This window comes from Anomaloglossus baeobatrachus, chromosome 7, assembly GCF_048569485.1.
Source record: "Anomaloglossus baeobatrachus isolate aAnoBae1 chromosome 7, aAnoBae1.hap1, whole genome shotgun sequence".
In the NCBI taxonomy this organism is placed as follows: domain Eukaryota; kingdom Metazoa; phylum Chordata; class Amphibia; order Anura; family Aromobatidae; genus Anomaloglossus; species Anomaloglossus baeobatrachus.
The window spans coordinates 290228761-290247337 of NC_134359.1; the positions used below are offsets into that span (position 1 = coordinate 290228761).

An 18577-nucleotide genomic window follows, 5' to 3' on the forward strand; every position below is an offset into this window, starting at 1 on the left:
GCAGCCACAGGCACCCGGCCGCCCGATCGCCGCACAGACAGGACACCCAGGTACCGCTATATTCGGATTATAAGATGCACCCCCCATTTTCCTCCCAAATTTTTGTGAGGAAAAGTGCGTCTTATAAAGCGAAAAATACGGTATCTTCCTGCTATACCCAGCAGTGCCCAATCTATGGATCCATACACCGCACCAAATCAGGGGCATAGGAAATCTCTGCAAGAGCCTGGTGGGTACACGGGATGAAAACACTGCAACCCCCCCATGAAATATACTAATACACATCATCTCTGTACATAGACTGCATAATAACCCAAGTTACACCTGCAAAAGGGGAGCAGACGTCTGGTATGAGACTGAATTAACCCTTCCTCCTGAGCTCCTTTATAAAGGTCATCTAAGGTCACCCAAGTGTAAGACCAGTATATAAAAGCCCGTGGCTGACTATATACCGGTGCTGCCACCAACATCATCTACAGGTGCCACTAAAGGGAACCTGCCACGTGGAAAATAACATCTGATCTGCATGTAGGAGGTCATAAAGCAGATAAATGATCAGATTCAGAGAGATTTTGGGGTGGAAAATTTATATTTTATTCATTTATATCCCTGCACGAGTCCAGGGTGCGGCCCTCACCAGGGACAGGCTTTCCTATATGACTATATCACAACTGGACTCCTAAGCATAGAACCAGCAGGGACTTAAAGGGTATTCCCTTCTGCAAGATCCTATCCCAATATTTAGTATGTGTAATAATAAGAATTAAAAAAAAAAAAAAATTATATAATAAAATACTATCAAAAGAAAATAATAATAATAATAATAATAATAATAACACTACTACTAAAAAAATATATTAATACATTTTTAAAAATAATATTTTTGTTAGCAGTATTAAATAGTTAAATTTTAATTAATTAAAATAATTTAAAATATTAATATTTATTAATATTGTTAAATTATGTATTTTAATATATTTTTAAAAATAATATTTTTTAAAAAATATTAAAAAATAAATAATTTAACAATATTATTTCTTATTTTTAATACTGCTAACAAAAATCATAATAGTTTTAAATTATTTTTAAAAATTATATTTTAATATATTTTTTAAAGTATTAGCAGTATTTTTATTACTACTATTATTTGTTAGTATTATTATTATTGATAGTATTTTTGTTAGTATTTTGTTAATAAAATAATAATACTAAAAAGTACTATCAAAAATAATACTAACAAAAATAATAATTAATATTAATTAGTAGTAATAATATTAGTATTGTTAGTATTATTGTTATTATTACTATTATTTTGGTTAGTGTTATTATTAATAATAATACTACTACCAAAATTAGTAATTATAACAATACTAATATTTTTTTAAAAAAACATTAAAAATAAATGTAAAAAAATTATTTAAAACAATAATAACAATAACAAATAAAAATAAAATGAAAATAAAATAATATTAGAAAATACCGCCAATTAGAAATGTAGTATAGTTCTCCTGATTAGCTGTCGCTTACCTCATGTGCAGGGTATTACTGTACCATAGGTATCCATGGTTACACCCACTAGCAACTGTCACTATATGCGTGGTCGTAACCATGGGTACCTAAGCTACTGTAATGCCATGCACATGAGGTAAGTGACCGCTAATCAGGAGAACTATACTACATTTTTAATTGGAGGTATTTGCTAATATTATTATAACTGACATATTGGAGATGGGAATACCCCTATAAATGAATGAAATGCAAGTTATCCTGAATCTTTTCCTGTAAACCTCTCTATATTCTCCTCTATACCCTCTACCACAGATCGTACTGCACGTGCAATGTGACCGTGCGAAACAAAACCATGATGTTGGCAGCTAACTATTGACACTCTGTTTTAATCAAAAATATAGTTAGTAAATTGAGTAATATAGTACATAAATATTTTGGACATCCCCATTAATTGCTAGTACAAGAACCCCCCCAAACCCCCAGATGAACGATAAGATGGAGGACTCACCTTCTCTGCTGGCCAAACAGCCGTGCCACCTCCTCCCTGCCAGGGCTACGCGCCCGGGTTTTCTGCTCCAGTCGCTTCTTCTCTACCTGGAAAACCTCCCTGTGGGTGATCCTGCGGGCTCGGGGCACATCAGCCAGGATGACGTACTCCCGATTGGGAACATGAAGGGCAGACGCGGTCCCGTTACTGACATGCGGCTCCCGAGGATGGAAGTTGCTGCTACCTGGGGGGAAAAAGGGATCTTGCTCCTGGTGGAATGCACTGTGGACACTGTACCTGCTGGGCGCATCGGGGGTGGACGGTGATGGCGGGGTCTGCGGCTGCTCTTCGGATTTCAAGTCTTTAGTCTTCTCTAACGAGAAATAGCCGCTTTCCACTCGAGTTTTCCGCCCGCCGTCAATGCGATCTCCATTCATCAAGCCGCCATCTAAACGGAAGGGACGTAACAGAAAGCAAAGACATAAAGGGTTACACTAGGACAGGACAGATATCGGTGCCAATACGATAAGAGGTCAAGAAGAAAACGTGGAGTGTCCCGAGTATACAAGACACTGACCAACTTTGACATCCGGCGCCGGCTCACTTGGGGACGAGGGCATGTGGACTGGACTCTGGATGGGACTGCTGCCGACGCTTTCATGCCCATCTTTGCCCTTTGCTTCCTCTTGCCAGAGAGTGGACTTGGTGGCCGGGACTTTTTCGGCATGGGGTATCCCTGTGCTGGTCGCTGCCATTTTGGCAGGTCCTGGTTCCTAAGATATAAGGGAATACAGTTGATAAATGCTTTTCGTTAAGAGGATAATACTCATCACCTGTCTGAGGACAAAGTGTCACGGGGTGTCAGGGGATAACAGGGCACCGGGGCTCCTAAACTGGCCCTCAGGCTAGTAGTCCCTGATCGCAGAGATACATCTGATGGTGATGTCTGGGCCGCTTTCCTACCCCTTATCTGGCAGCCCCTCCCTCCATAGCAGTCCCTGATCACAGAGATACATCTGATGGTGATGATGTCTGGGCCACCTTCCTACCCCTTATCTAGCAGCCCCTCCCTCCATAGCAGTCCCTGATCGCAGAGATACATCTGATGGTGATGTCTGGGCCGCCTTCCTACCCCTTATCTAGCAGCCCCTCCCTCCATAGCAGTCCCTGATCGCAGAGATACATCTGATGGTGATGATGTCTGGGCCGCCTTCCTACCCCTTATCTAGCAGCCCCTCCCTCCCTATCCCGGGGTGGGGGGATATGCCGGAAAAGGAGCATGTAAACCCCAACAGTGATGGGTAAATCAAAACTATCACGCTAACACAGAGTAATCAGACAACAAATGATAAGAAGGAAAACCAAAGTAGGGAGGAACTAACCTAATAATAAAGTGTGCAGTGGAAATCACCAGACTGGAAAACAACAGCACACGGACCAGTTTAGCAGAAAGCTATAGTCGGCATAGGGAGACAACTCCTCCAACTTAAAAAGGCGAGGAGTAACTGTGATAGGTTTCCCGCAACATGTGATCTAAAAGGTAGCCAGCAGGCTAGCAAAAATTAACTCCTGCTAGTCCGATCCCTAATAAGCACACAGCTGGTCAACGACGGAGCCTGCCTGTGCACCAGAGAAAGCACAGAGAGGAGTGTCAGAGTCTGTGGTCTGAACAGCGTCTGATGCCACCGTGTCACATAATGCTTGCAGATGGTAATAACTGACTGCAGAGGGTACGGAGCACCAGACGGAGACCTTCTAAGTCAAGTGGGTTGCTAAATCCAGACATTATTTTGCACTGACCCATTCATAACTCGCACGGACAGCGCACGTTATAGTAAGAAAGTGCAGATGGTTCCCTGCACCGGGCCGGCATCTGATCTGCACATCATTGGCACCGGCCCCTCGGGACGTTACTGAACTGGCGCTGCGCTGTGGGCTCCCACGCAGCACACGGCAGTCAGATGGGGTGAGTCACAGGCAGCTCACCATTACCATGTATAGTAAGAGCCATTCTCAGGACACCAGGACCCCACTGACTTCACTATCGCTGTGGGATGCTCAGATTCCTCTGCCGTTACCCCACTCTCCCACCCACGATATCAGAGACGAGATGGGACCAGGGCTCATGGAAAAATAAAAAAACCTTTCACTTCCCCATTTACTTAACACCGCAGATCCCAGCTAGAGATAAAGTGGCAGAACAGGTTAATGATTTCACAGATATTCCAAGGTGGAGAAACCGGGAGCGCAGCCAGGAGTCTCCATCATAACCCGACATACAGCGGCCGCAAAGTCGCCCGGACAATACAAGCGTCAGCAGCAGCGGGGCTCACCTGCGGAGTGGGGGGCTCACCTGCGGAGTGGAAGGCTCACCTGCGGAGTGGGGGGCTCACCTGCGGAGTGGAAGGCTCACCTGCGGAGTGGGGGGCTCACCTGCGGAGTGGGGGGCTCACCTGCGGAGTGGGGGGCTCACCTGCGGAGTGGGGGGCTCAACTTTCCTTTTCTTCTTTTGATTCTGCTTGTTAGTCTTGGGATACACGATCAGCATTTCAAGCCATCTGAAGGAAGTAACAAGAGCATAGTAAGGACATACAATAAAATGGCAACTTACCGACCCAGCTATAAAGTCACAGCAATCCAAAGTGCATGCGTTTCATTATAGGAACATGAATTAAACCCTTAATACTTCCTCCTATGTACAAGAATAACTACTATAATACTGCCCCTATATACAAGAATATAACTACTATAATACTGCTCCTATGTACAAGAATATAACTACTATAATACTGCCCCCTATGTACAAGAATAAAACTACTATAATACTGCCCCTATGTACAATAATAACTACTATAATACTGCCCCTATATACAAGAATGTAACTACTATAATACTGCCCCCTATGTACAAGAATAAAACTACTATAATACTGCCCCTATGTACAATAATAACTACTATAATACTGCCCCTATATACAAGAATGTAACTACTATAATACTGCCCCCTATGTACAAGAATAAAACTACTATAATACTGCCCCTATGTACAATAATAACTACTATAATACTGCTCCTATATACAAGAATAACTACTATAATACTGCCCCTATGTACAAGAATATAACTACTATAATACTGCCCCCTATGTACAAGAATATAACTACTATAATACTGCTCCCTATGTACAGGAATATAACTACTATAATACTGCTCCTATGTACAAGAATATAACTACTATAATACTGCCCCCAATGTACAAGAATATAACTACTATAATACTGCCCCTATGTACAAGAATATAACTACTATAATACTGCCCCTATGTACAAGGATATAACTACTATAATACTGCCCCTATGTACAAGAATAACTACTATAATACTGCCCCTATATACAAGAATAACTACTATAATACTGCCCCTATGTACAAGAATATAACTACTATAATACTGCCCCCTATGTACAAGAATAACTACTATAATACTGCCCTTATGTACAAGAATATAACTACTATAATACTGCCCCTTATGTACAAGAATATAACTACTATAATACTGCCCCTATGTACAAGAATATAACTACTATAATACTGCCCCTATGTACAAGAATATAGCTACTATAATACTGTCCCCTATGTACAAGAATATAACTACTATAATACTGCCCCTATGTACAAGAATATAACTACTATAATACTGCCCCTATGTACAAGAATATAACTACTATAATACTGCCCCTATATACAAGAATATAACTACTATAATACTGCCCCTATATACAAGAATATAACTACTATAATACTGCCCCCTATGTACAAGAATATAACTACTATAATACTGCCCCCTATGTACAAGAACAAAACTACTATAATACTGCCCCTATGTACAAGAATAAAACTACTATAATACTACCCTCTATGTACAAGAATGTAACTACTATAATACTGCCCCCTATGTACAAGAATAAAACTACTATAATACTGCCCCTATGTACAAGAATATAACTACTATAATACTGCCCCTATGTACAAGAATATAACTACTATAATACTGCCCCTATGTACAAGAATGTAACTACTATAATACTGCCCCTATGTACAAGAATGTAACTACTATAATACTGCCCCCTATGTACAAGAATAAAACTACTATAATACTGCCCCTATGTACAAGAATATAACTACTATAATACTGCCCCTATATACAAGAATGTAACTACTATAATACTGCTCCCTATGTACAAGAATATAACTACTATAATACTGCCCCTATGTACAAGAATATAACTACTATAATACTGCCCCCTATGTACAAGAATATAACTACTATAATACTGCCCCTATGTACAAGAATATAACTGCTATAATACTGCCCCTATGTACAAGAATATAACTACTATAATACTGCCCCTATGTACAAGAATATAACTACTATAATACTGCCCCTATATACAAGAATGTAACTACTATAATACTGCTCCCTATGTACAAGAATATAACTACTATAATACTGCCCCTATGTACAAGAATATAACTACTATAATACTGCCCCTATGTACAAGAATATAACTACTATAATACTGCCCCCTATGTACAAGAATATAACTGCTATAATACTGCCCCTATGTACAAGAATATAACTACTATAATACTGTCCCCTATGTACAAGAATATAACTACTATAATACTGCCCCTATGTACAAGAATATAACTACTATAATACTGTCCCTATGTACAAGAATATAACTGCTATAATACTGCCCCTATGTACAAGAATATAACTACTATAATACTGCCCCTATGTACAAGAATATAACTACTATAACACTGCTCCCTATGTACAAGAATATAACTACTATAATACTGCCCCTATGTACAAGAATATAACTACTATAATACTGCCCCTATGTACAAGAATATAACTACTATAATACTGCCCCTATGTACAAGAATATAACTACTATAATACTGCCCCTATGTACAAGAATATAACTACTATAATACTGCCCCCTATGTACAAGAATATAGCTACTATAATACTGCCCTTATGTACAAGAATATAACTACTATAATACTGCTCCTATGTACAAGAATATAACTACTATAATACTGCCCCCTATGTACAAGAATATAACTACTATAATACTGCTCCCTATGTACAAGAATATAACTACTATAATACTGCCCCTTATGTACAAGAATATAACTACTATAATACTGCCCCCTATGTACAAGAATATAACTACTATAATACTGCCCCTATATACAAGAATATAACTACTATAATACTGCCCCCTATGTACAAGAATATAACTACTATAATACTGCCCCTATGTACAAGAATATAACTACTATAATACTGCCCCTATATACAAGAATATAACTACTATAATACTGCCCCTATATACAAGAATATAACTACTATAATACTGCCCCCTATGTACAAGAATATAACTACTATAATACTGCCCCCTATGTACAAGAATAAAACTACTATAATACTGCCCCTATGTACAAGAATATAACTACTATAATACTGCCCCCTATGTACAAGAACAAAACTACTATAATACTGCCCCTATGTACAAGAATAAAACTACTATAATACTACCCTCTATGTACAAGAATGTAACTACTATAATACTGCCCCCTATGTACAAGAATAAAACTACTATAATACTGCCCCTATGTACAAGAATATAACTACTATAATACTGCCCCTATGTACAAGAATATAACTACTATAATACTGCCCCTATGTACAAGAATGTAACTACTATAATACTGCCCCTATGTACAAGAATGTAACTACTATAATACTGCCCCCTATGTACAAGAATAAAACTACTATAATACTGCCCCTATGTACAAGAATATAACTACTATAATACTGCCCCTATATACAAGAATGTAACTACTATAATACTGCTCCCTATGTACAAGAATATAACTACTATAATACTGCCCCTATGTACAAGAATATAACTACTATAATACTGCCCCCTATGTACAAGAATATAACTACTATAATACTGCCCCTATGTACAAGAATATAACTGCTATAATACTGCCCCTATGTACAAGAATGTAACTACTATAATACTGCCCCTATGTACAAGAATATAACTACTATAATACTGCCCCTATGTACAAGAATATAACTACTATAATACTGCCCCTATGTACAAGAATATAACTACTATAATACTGCCCCCTATGTACAAGAATATAACTGCTATAATACTGCCCCTATGTACAAGAATATAACTACTATAATACTGTCCCCTATGTACAAGAATATAACTACTATAATACTGCCCCTATGTACAAGAATATAACTACTATAATACTGCCCCTATGTACAAGAATATAACTACTATAATACTGCCCCTATGTACAAGAATATAACTACTATAATACTGCCCCTATGTACAAGAATATAACTACTATAATACTGCCCCCTATGTACAAGAATAACTACTATAATACTGCCCCTATATACAAGAATAACTACTATAATACTGCCCCTATGTACAAGAATATAACTACTATAATACTGCCCCCTATGTACAAGAATAACTACTATAATACTGCCCTTATGTACAAGAATATAACTACTATAATACTGCCCCTATATACAAGAATATAACTACTATAATACTGCCCCTATATACAAGAATATAACTACTATAATACTGCCCCTATGTACAAGAATATAGCTACTATAATACTGTCCCCTATGTACAAGAATATAACTACTATAATACTGCCCCTATGTACAAGAATATAACTACTATAATACTGCTCCCTATGTACAAGAATATAACTACTATAATACTGCCCCTTATGTACAAGAATATAACTACTATAATACTGTACTATATAGCCACCAGCTAATAAGTTATTATTAACCATCAGCATTCGTCCCGCTGAATGCTGTCATCAGTGATTGTTTCAGAGCAAATGCCTGGAGCAGCCCAATCAATTAGCAGAGAGTTAATGGATTACAGGAGATCCTCTGTAGTATTGTGCGGTTGCATCACTGGTGCATTAATAAGTAGAGAGCGGCAGTTGTCTCGGGTGTATACACCGGGCTCCCGCGGCATTAGACTACTCAGTGGTTTTCTCAGCAGACGCCCACAAGGTATACTCTGTAATGCAGGGGTGGGGAACCTCCGGCCCGCGGGCCGTATGCGGCCCGTGATGACATTTAATGTGGCCCCCGGGCACATTCCAGGCTACCCCAGTGCTCGAGCGGCACTTGCGCTTTTGCCAGCCGCCGGCCCTTTAAAATCCCAGTGAGTTATGGGTAGATGCTAGAATGTACGGGCTATTTACAGATCCTGATTGCAGCCCGTACTAGAATGTACGGGCTCTTTTCGGGACCTGACTACAGCCCATACATTCTAGACTGAACCCGGGACTGTGCTCGCATGCTGAGGGTTTACCTTGAGGGCGAGGTAAACAGCGCGAACAGCAGAAGAGGTGCAGCAGATGCCTTCCTGCTGTACATGCCTCCCGGACCTGTGCTATGTGACTCCTCCTCCTCCCCTTGTACTGTGAGTATGCAACCCATTGCTGGATTCGCTGCCCCCCCATCCAGTGCTGTGTACCCCCTAGTACTGTGTGTAGCCCCAAGTGCTGTGTACCCCCTAGTACTGTGTGTAGCCCCAAGTGCTGTGTACCCCCCAGTACTGTGTGTAACCCATCAGTGCTGTGTAATCTGTGCAGCCTCCTAGTGCTGTCAGTGCTGCCACATCGTGCTCTCCCTGCTGCCTCCTAGTGCTGTCACTGTCAGTGCTCCCTGTGCTGCCGCCTAGCGCTCCCTGTGCTGCCGCCTAGCGCTCCCTGTGCTGCCGCCTAGCGCTCCCTGTGCTGCCGCCTAGCGCTCCCTGTGCTGCCGCCTAGCGCTCCCTGTGCTGCCGCCTAGCGCTCCCTGTGCTGCCGCCTAGCGCTCCCTGTGCTGCCGCCTAGCGCTCCCTGTGCTGCCGCCTAGCGCTCCCTGTGCTGCCGCCTAGCGCTCCCTGTGCTGCCGCCTAGCGCTCTCTCTGCTGCCGCCTAGCGCTCTCTCTGCTGCCGCCTAGCGCTCTCTGTGCTGCCCGTTGTGCCGCCTAGAGCTGTCCGTTGTGCCGCCTAGCGCTGTCCGTTGTGCCGCCTAGCGCTGTCCGTTGTGCCGCCTAGCGCTGTCCGTTGTGCCGCCTAGCGCTGTCCGTTGTGCCGCCTAGCGCTGTCCGTTGTGCCGCCTAGCGCTGTCCGTTGTGCCGCCTAGCGCTGTCCGTTGTGCCGCCTAGCGCTGTCCGTTGTGCCGCCTAGCGCTGTCCGTTGTGCCGCCTAGCGCTGTCCGTTGTGCCGCCTAGCGCTGTCCGTTGTGCCGCCTAGCGCTGTCCGTTGTGCCGCCTAGCGCTGTCCGTTGTGCCGCCTAGCGCTGTCCGTTGTGCCGCCTAGCGCTGTCCGTTGTGCCGCCTAGCGCTGTCCGTTGTGCCGCCTAGCGCTGTCCGTTGTGCCGCCTAGCGCTGTCCGTTGTGCCGCCTAGCGCTGTCCGTTGTGCCGCCGCTTAGTGCTGTCCGTTGTGCCGCCGCTTAGTGCTGTCCGTTGTGCCGCCGCCTAGTGCTGTCCGTTGTGCCGCCGCCTAGTGCTGTCTGTGCCCGCCACTAGTGCTGTCCGTTGTGCCGCCGCCTAGTGCTGTCTGTGCCCGCCACTAGTGCTGTCCATGCTTAGCATCTCCTGTGATCTATACGCTCCTCCTGTGATGTATACGCCCCAGCCTGTCCTGGGATGTATATGCCTCAATGTTTCCTGTGATGTATATGCGCCCCAGTGTCTCCTGTGATGTATATGCCCCAGCTTCTCCTGGGATGTGTATGCCCCCAGCCTCTCCAGACCAAGACAAACCTGGAAAAGCAGTTGTGAGAAACAAAATGATCAATATCACCGAACATCACAGCCGCTCCAGCCACCACATTAGGGGTGAGTTAATTAACTGTTTGACCAAATATAGCCTGGTCGTTTTCAAGTTGATAATTTGGTGCGGCCCCCGAAGGTTGGTAGAAAATTCCAAATGGCCCCCGGCAGTAAAAAGGTTCCCCACCCCTGCTGTAATGTGTCCAGCGCACCTCTCTGCCCATTAGGGAGGAGAAGAAAAGCAGCGAGAGATCAGGAGACAGAGGTCAGCTTTATGTTAACCTGAATGTAAATTAAGGCGGTGCACGCTGAGTATTTGGTCTCCATCTATTCTCCAAACTGATCTTTAATCATGATGAAACTCTAAAGTATCACTGAATGATTTACATAGAGAGGGGGGGGTAAAGGGAGGCGGGCCAGAGCCACAGGGGGGGGGCAAAGGGAGGCGGGCCAGAGCCACAGGGGGGGGGCAAAGGGAGGCGGGCCAGAGCCACAGAGGCGAGGGGGGGGCAAAGGGAGGCGGGCCAGAGCCACAGGGGGGGGGGCAAAGGGAGGCGGGCCAGAGCCACAGAGGGGAGGGGGGGGGCAAAGGGAGGCGGGCCAGAGCCACAGAGGCGAGGGGGGGGCAAAGGGAGGCGGGCCAGAGCCACGGGGGGGGGGGCAAAGGGAGACGGGCCAGAGCCACGGGGGGGGGGGGGGGGGGGCAAAGGGAGGCGGGCCAGAGCCACAGGGGGGGGCAAAGGGAGGCGGGCCAGAGCCAAGGGGGGGGGGGGGGGGGGCAAAAGGGAGGCGGGCCAGAGCCACAGAGGGGGAGGGGGGGCAAAGGGAGGCGGGCCAGAGCCACAAAGGGGGAGGGGGGGCAAAGGGAGGCGGGCCAGAGCCACAGAGGGGGAAGGGGGGGCAAAGGGAGGCGGGCCAGAGCCACAGAGGGGGAAGGGGGGGCAAAGGGAGGCGGGCCAGAGCCACAGAGGGGGAAGGGGGGGCAAAGGGAGGCGGGCCAGAGCCACAGAGGGGGAAGGGGGGGGCAAAGGGAGGCAGGCCAGAAAAGTGGGGGGGGGGGGGGGGGGAGGCAGGTCAGTAAGGGGGGGAGGGAGGAGGCAGGTCAGTAAGGGGGGAGGGAGGAGGCAGGTCAGTAAGGGGGGAGGGAGGAGAGGCTGGCAAAAGGGGGGGGGCTGGCAAAAGGAGAGGTGGAAGGAGGCGGGCAAAAGAGGGGAGAGTAAATATAGTGGGGGGAACTAATGGAGGAAGAAGAGTACAGTAGGAAAGAATAAGGAAGTGCAAGAGAAAAGAGAAGATCGGTGAAGCTCAGCGCTTACTGATGTTACAGAGGCAGGAAAAGGAGAGCGCGAAGAGAATTTACAGGAGAACATCCGACCGTGGAAAGAGATGGACAGGAATTATACAACGTGAGGTGAAGCATCTGAAACACAAACACACAGAGAAGAGGGTCTCTGAGAGAGAGCGGGGCGCAGAGCGGGGGGCAGAGCGGGGGGGGCAGAGCGGGGCGCAGAGCGGGGCGCAGAGCGGGGGGGGGGAGGCGGGGCGCAGAGTGGGGCGCAGAGCGGGGCGGGGCGCAGAGCGGGGGGGGCAGAGCGGGGGGGCAGAGCGGGGAGCAAGAGAGCAAAATGTGTCCTGGGAAAGCAGATACTGGGAGAGAGAAAACAAATGAGAGATGGGCACAGTTCAGGAGAGACGGGCACACGAATAAATGGAGAGGGATGAGCTTGCCGGTGGATGGATTGAGGGCGGCAGTGATGAGCGCACAGACACCGGCGTAAACAAAGCTAGAAATAGAGACACAGATTGCACATAACACAGTAAGGTGAGAGGAGGCTTCACATCCCGGAGGAAATATGTATGGTATAGGAAAGTATGAAGTGGGCACACACCGGAGATAGGTGAGTATATAGGTCTCAGGGCACAGACCCCGGTAGATGCAGCAGTGGGTATATAGGTCTCAGGGCACAGACCCCGGAAGACACAGCAGTGGGTATATAGGTCTCAGGGCACAGACCCCGGTAGACGCAGCAGTGGGTATATAGGTCTCAGGGCACAGACCCCGGAAGACACAGCAGTGGGTATATAGGTCTCAGGGCACAGCCCCTGGTAGACATAGCAGTGGGTATATAGGTCTCAGGGCACAGCCCCTGGTAGACATAGCAGTGGGTATATAGGTCTCAGGGCACAGCCCCTGGTAGACATAGCAGTGGGTATATAGGTCTCAGGGCATAGCCCCTGGTAGACATAGCAGTGGGTATATAGGTCTCAGGGCACAGCCTCCGGTAGACGCAGCAGTGGGTGCACGGGTCAGGATCCGGTAGTTTGGCTGCGGCTGGCAGCGGAGTTTATAATCTCTGGGTGTCTCCCGAGAACAAAGCATCAGACACAATGTCCCCATTGTGAGCAGCTTGCGGGCGAGCACGGCTTGGAGCGGACCCAGCACACCTGCACACACTGCTCCTACTGTTATAAAAGGGGACTGGTGTACACAGATTACATTCGATGCCATCCCACCATACCGAGGAGTACAAATATATACAGCAAGGAAGCAAAATACACAAGTGACAATCTCAATGTCAGGAAGCAGCCACTAAAGCCATGTCCGCTCTGCAACCACCATAGCTCCGGGGTCGATGGTCTTTTCTGCGCTGCACCCATCACTCACCCATTGATTATTTCTTTGTTCTCCGCCCTGATAAAGTGTTCTTCTGGGGTCATGATGCACAAGGAGAACTTCTGTCCAGTCCGGCTCTCCCCATCTATGACGTCCGTGCACTGGTTCATGTTGATCGTCCCCTGCGGTAGAGTGGTGGGCTGCGAAAGAACAGAAAGACATCGAGTCAACGAAACGTCACCCAACAGAGCACGCAATAATGGAGAAGCCGCTACCGACATTGCACATCACGTATCTGATACACAGCCCTGGCAAAAATTAAGAGACCGCGGCACAATTGTCAGTTTTTCGGATTTTTCTCTTATTCTATAAACTCCTGACGACGTCTCCGAATTTCCAACCCATAAATTTTGTATTTATTTTCTGAAAATGAGAAATGGTGAAAAATAACAAAACAATGCACAAATAATGGAAAGAAAACATGGCCAAAATCATTTAGAAACAACAATACTAATAATATTTTACCTCAGGAAGATTCAGAAATCAATATTTTGTGGAATAACCATGATTATTAATCCCAGCTTTCATGAGTCTTGGCTGCTTTCCACCAGTCTTCACACGGCTTTTGGGTGACCTTATGCCACTCCTGGTGCAAAAATGTAAGCAGTTCTTCTTTGACGGCTTGTGACTATCCATCTACCTCTTGATTACATTCCAGAGGTTTTCAATGGGGTTCAGGTCTGTAGAATGGGCTGGCCATGACAGGGTTTTGATGTGGTGGTCCTTCATCTACACATTGATTGACCGAGCTGTGTGGCATGGCGCATTGTCCTGCTGGAAAAAACAGTCATCAGAGTTGGGGAACATTGCCCGAGCAGAAGGAATAAACTGCTTTTCCAGGATAATCTTGTATGCGGCTTCATTCTTTATCAGTTTAATCTGCCCAATTCCAGCCTTGCTGAATCATCCCCAGAACGTCACCGATCCTTCTCTAAATTTCACAGTGGGTGCAAGACACTGTGGCTTGTACGCCTCTCCAGGTCTCCATCTAACTATTAGAGACGACCAGGTTGTTGGGTAAAGCTGAAAATTAGACTCATCAGAGAAGACCTTACTCCAGGCCTCTATGGTCCAATCCTTATGGTCTTTGACAAACTTCAGCCTGGCTCTTCTTTGCTTCTCATTGATGAAGGGCTTTTTTCTAGCTTTACATGACTTGAGCCCTACCTCTAGGAGCCCGTTATGAACTGTTCTTGCCGTGCACTTCACCCCAGCTGCCATTCCTTTTGTAGGTCACTTGAGGTCATCCTGTAGTTCCTGAGTGACATTCGAATAAGATGACGGTCATCCCGGTCAGTGGACAGTCTCTTTCGCCCTCTGCCAGTCTGTACTCTGGGTGGAATTTAACTGACACTGGAAAGGCTGTCAGACATGTAGAGAAGATGATTTTTAGAAAACTTCACAGTGGTCTCTTATTTTTTTCCAGATCAGTATATGAATAGATTAGATGGACTCCCCTGTGCCCATAGGAGTGGAAGCAGATTTTAATATCCGAACCTATTGCATGCTCAATGGGAGATGGAGATCGGGCCCAAAGGTGGAAATACAACCAGTGAACCCTTTTTCCCCAATGACCACTGTGATTGTTGCCGCCACCGCCATCACTAGATTGAGGACTTCCATTTCTATTGATAAATCTGGTGATGATTTACCGATACTTACAAGGACGATGGAATTTGATTTTGCCGGATTTTCCTTTGTTGTAAAAAATCATTAATTTTGGCTCCCAAAAAGCTTTTGAGTATTACAATATATGACTCTCTTGTGGAGGGGAGAGGATAAAGGTCTGGTAGTGGTTTGTCTCCACTATGGAGTAGGCATATCGAATCCAACATGTTCAATCCTTCGTTATCTACCTTCAGGGGAAAGTTGGGACTCTGCCAAATGCTTGAGAAAAGTCCTGACAAAATAAGACAGATTTGTCCGACTGGCCTCTAAAACCATGGACTGACGGCAGCGTGACCCGCAGCTAAACCTTCTAAGTCCGTAATGAGCTGAACGTGTTATCTATAGATACATCGCTTACGTCAGCCTGATCACGTGGCACCAGATTTCACCAGAGGACACGCTGCGCTGGTCTACAGCGAGTGCAAAGCGGTATGGATAAGGAAATTACTAAAAAGGGAACCACTGGTATCTCTTAGATTCCTGGAGAACTCACTTTTCGTGATGGCTCATGTCACCTGTGATTGGCTGCAGCGGTCCCTGCTGCCATTGGAACAAAGGAATCTTCTCCTTTTGGGTCAACGTAGACAATGGAACGGCCTGAGATAGGGGGTGCCGGAAGGAGAGTATCAAAGTGTTACTTTTACAGTTCCAAACCCCCTTTACGCCTGGACAACCCCTTTAAGAGTAATCTGGTGGAAAGGATTTCCAAAAGGAGAGGGTCACATCTCGAAATAGCCGCCATTCGAAAGACATATAGACCCATATTTGGTCCAGAAATATGTCAATAATTAGAGTCGTGTATTGATTGCTCACCAAAGATATGTCCTACTGCCTTTCCTGGGAGTGCATTAGGGGCGTGTCCATGTACCCAAGTGCATAGACACGCCCCAATGCATTTTTAAGCTAATTTCCATGCATACTCCCCACTTTCAACCAAAAACACTGCACTATCGGAGAGGTCATAGGTTCACGGTATAAACTGCTATCAAGACTAAATTGTCCAATTATTTTGTTCTCCTGCCGAACACCTCTTAACTGCGACTTCTCCCCTCTACATTAACAACAGAAGCTCAGGGTTTGGAGAAGTAGCGGTCAGGAAGTGTCACTCAGAGGACAGCCATATCCAGGCACCTTTGATCTGATGGTTTCTGATTAGTTACAGGTTTCCACCGCACAGGGGAAGCAACGGCTCAGATGTTTAACATCTCACAAACCCAACTGGACAAACCGGTTTGGTGAACGGTACCAGATGCTACAAGCCCGTGTCATGCATGGAGGCATCTACACAGGTTACTACAGTCTCCGGGAGAAGCTATAACACATCGGCTTCTTCCTTCCAGAAAGGTCAAATGGAGGGAAGCAGCGGCATTTTCACACTGGCCGGCCCTCCCCGCCTCACACACTGGCAGCCAGAGCGCTGCCAAAGGCCTTTACACATGGAGGCCGATTTGGAAAGGAGTCCTCCACCGAACAACAAGGGTCATCAGAGCAGGCTAGGAAAGAGCGACACAAACAGCGACGAGAGAGGGGGGGGGCCTCAGGAGCAGCGAAGAATAAAGCTTTCATTATTGTAATCCAGCTCGCCGGCCTCTGCACACAGGGGATGAAAGTCTGCGGAGGCATCCCTGGTTACACGACACTGCCCGACCCAGAGACCGACACAAAGCAGACGACATTCTCATTCTGATGTGCGCTCCTCCGACTATCCGAATACTGACTGCACAGCGCACAGGAGAACGCCATCCACAACCACAATGTGCAAACCAGGACTAGGAGCAGTATTATAGCAGTTATATTCCTGCACATAGGGGGCAGTATTATAGTAGTTATATTCTTGTATATAGGGGGCAGTATTATAGTAGTTATATTCTTGTATATAGGGGGCAGTATTATAGTAGTTATATTCTTGTATATAGGGAGCAGTATTATAGCAGTTATATTCCTGCACATAGGGGGCAGTATTATAGTAGTTATATTCTTGTACATAGGGGCAGTATTATAGTAGTTATATTCTTGTATATAGGGGGCAGTATTATAGTAGTTATATTCTTGTATATAGGGGGCAGTATTATAGCAGTTATATTCCTGCACATAGGGGCAGTATTATAGTAGTTATATTCTTGTACATAGGGACAGTATTATAGTAGTTATATTCTTGTACATAGGAGCAGTATTATAGTAGTTATATTCTTGTACATAGGGCGCAGTATTATAGTAGTTATATTCTTGTATATAGGAGCAGTATTATAGTAGTTATATTCTTGTACATAGGGGCAGTATTATAGTAGTTATATTCTTGTATATAGGGGGCAGTATTATAGTAGTTATATTCTTGTACATAGGGGCAGTATTATAGTAGTTATATTCTTGTACATAGGGGCAGTATTATAGTAGTTATATTCTTGTACATAGGGGCAGTATTCTAGTAGTTGTATTCTTGTATATAATGATATTATAGTCAGTACAGTTGGGTGAGCAGGTTATGCCTCTTCCCTCGGGTATGCAGGTAATACTATAAGTACATATGGTCATAGCACAGGCAGCAGTACAGGAGGGAGAGGACCACACACTCTAATAACAGTTATATAATTTACAGCAGATATAAATGCCTCGGTCCTGCGGGTGGTGATGGCTCCGTCTTGCAGTGGCGTGGCTTACTGTCACAGTCACCTGCCATTCATCTAGGTGTGATAATTACCGTTGCTCCCTTACATCCATGGAGACTGTCAGTGATGGTCATACTGACATATAAAGAAGAAATGAGATTTCCAAGTAACGAGGCTGAAGAACTTGCTAATCTGTATGTCACGATGCCGGCTGCGAGGAAGAGGCCTCTTTGAAAGACAGAAGCGGGGGATGATGGATGACTGAAGAGCGTGAGACTTCACCGACAGCTCAGCAACGCCCGAGGCAAAAAGTGAAGGGAGCTTTCTAAACATTAGGCATTTCCTCTAACCCCGGTCAAAAGAGACGTAACGTACAAATCCACCAAACTGCTTTGGATGGGTAACCATCATATTGATTGAAGGTCCTCACCTCGGGGTTTCACCACATCTGAGACCAGTTCTTGCCTCTGATGAAGCCTTGTAGGCGAAACCCCCGAAAGATGGTGCCCCTGATGAAGCCAGGGACAATACGAAACATGCAAATTTTTGACTCCATCTGTCAAAGTGAATTTTTTGTATTCTGTTGGCAAAATAAACCATGTGTCGGAGCCAAGAACCCAGCAATGGAGAGAGCTGCTCTATAACCAGCATCAGCGACTCTGAAATCTTCCCTCCGGAGTTATACAGCAGCGTAACAACCATCGAGTGGCCTATATAGTAGTGCCGTAACATTAG

The 18577-nt window shown here is 45.2% G+C and overlaps 1 protein-coding gene across 13 annotated transcripts in view; it reads right to left on the reverse strand.

Annotated features, from left to right (window-relative positions):
- Positions 1 to 18577, reverse strand: part of MPRIP (myosin phosphatase Rho interacting protein) — a 103000-nt gene that overhangs the window by 40011 nt on the left and 44412 nt on the right. For 11 of the 13 annotated variants that reach the window (XM_075318402.1, XM_075318403.1, XM_075318398.1 and 8 more), the window contains exons 4-7: positions 13560 to 13708; positions 4470 to 4554; positions 2574 to 2769; positions 2294 to 2444 (exon numbers count right to left, since the gene is read on the reverse strand). In XM_075318402.1, coding sequence (XP_075174517.1) covers positions 2294 to 2444; positions 2574 to 2769; positions 4470 to 4554; positions 13560 to 13708 — 581 coding nt within the window. Of the gene's footprint in view, positions 1 to 2017; positions 2093 to 2293; positions 2445 to 2573; positions 2770 to 4329; positions 4347 to 4469; positions 4555 to 13559; positions 13709 to 18577 lie in introns of those variants that run through there. The other 2 variants (XM_075318399.1, XM_075318400.1) reach the window with 2 other exon arrangements.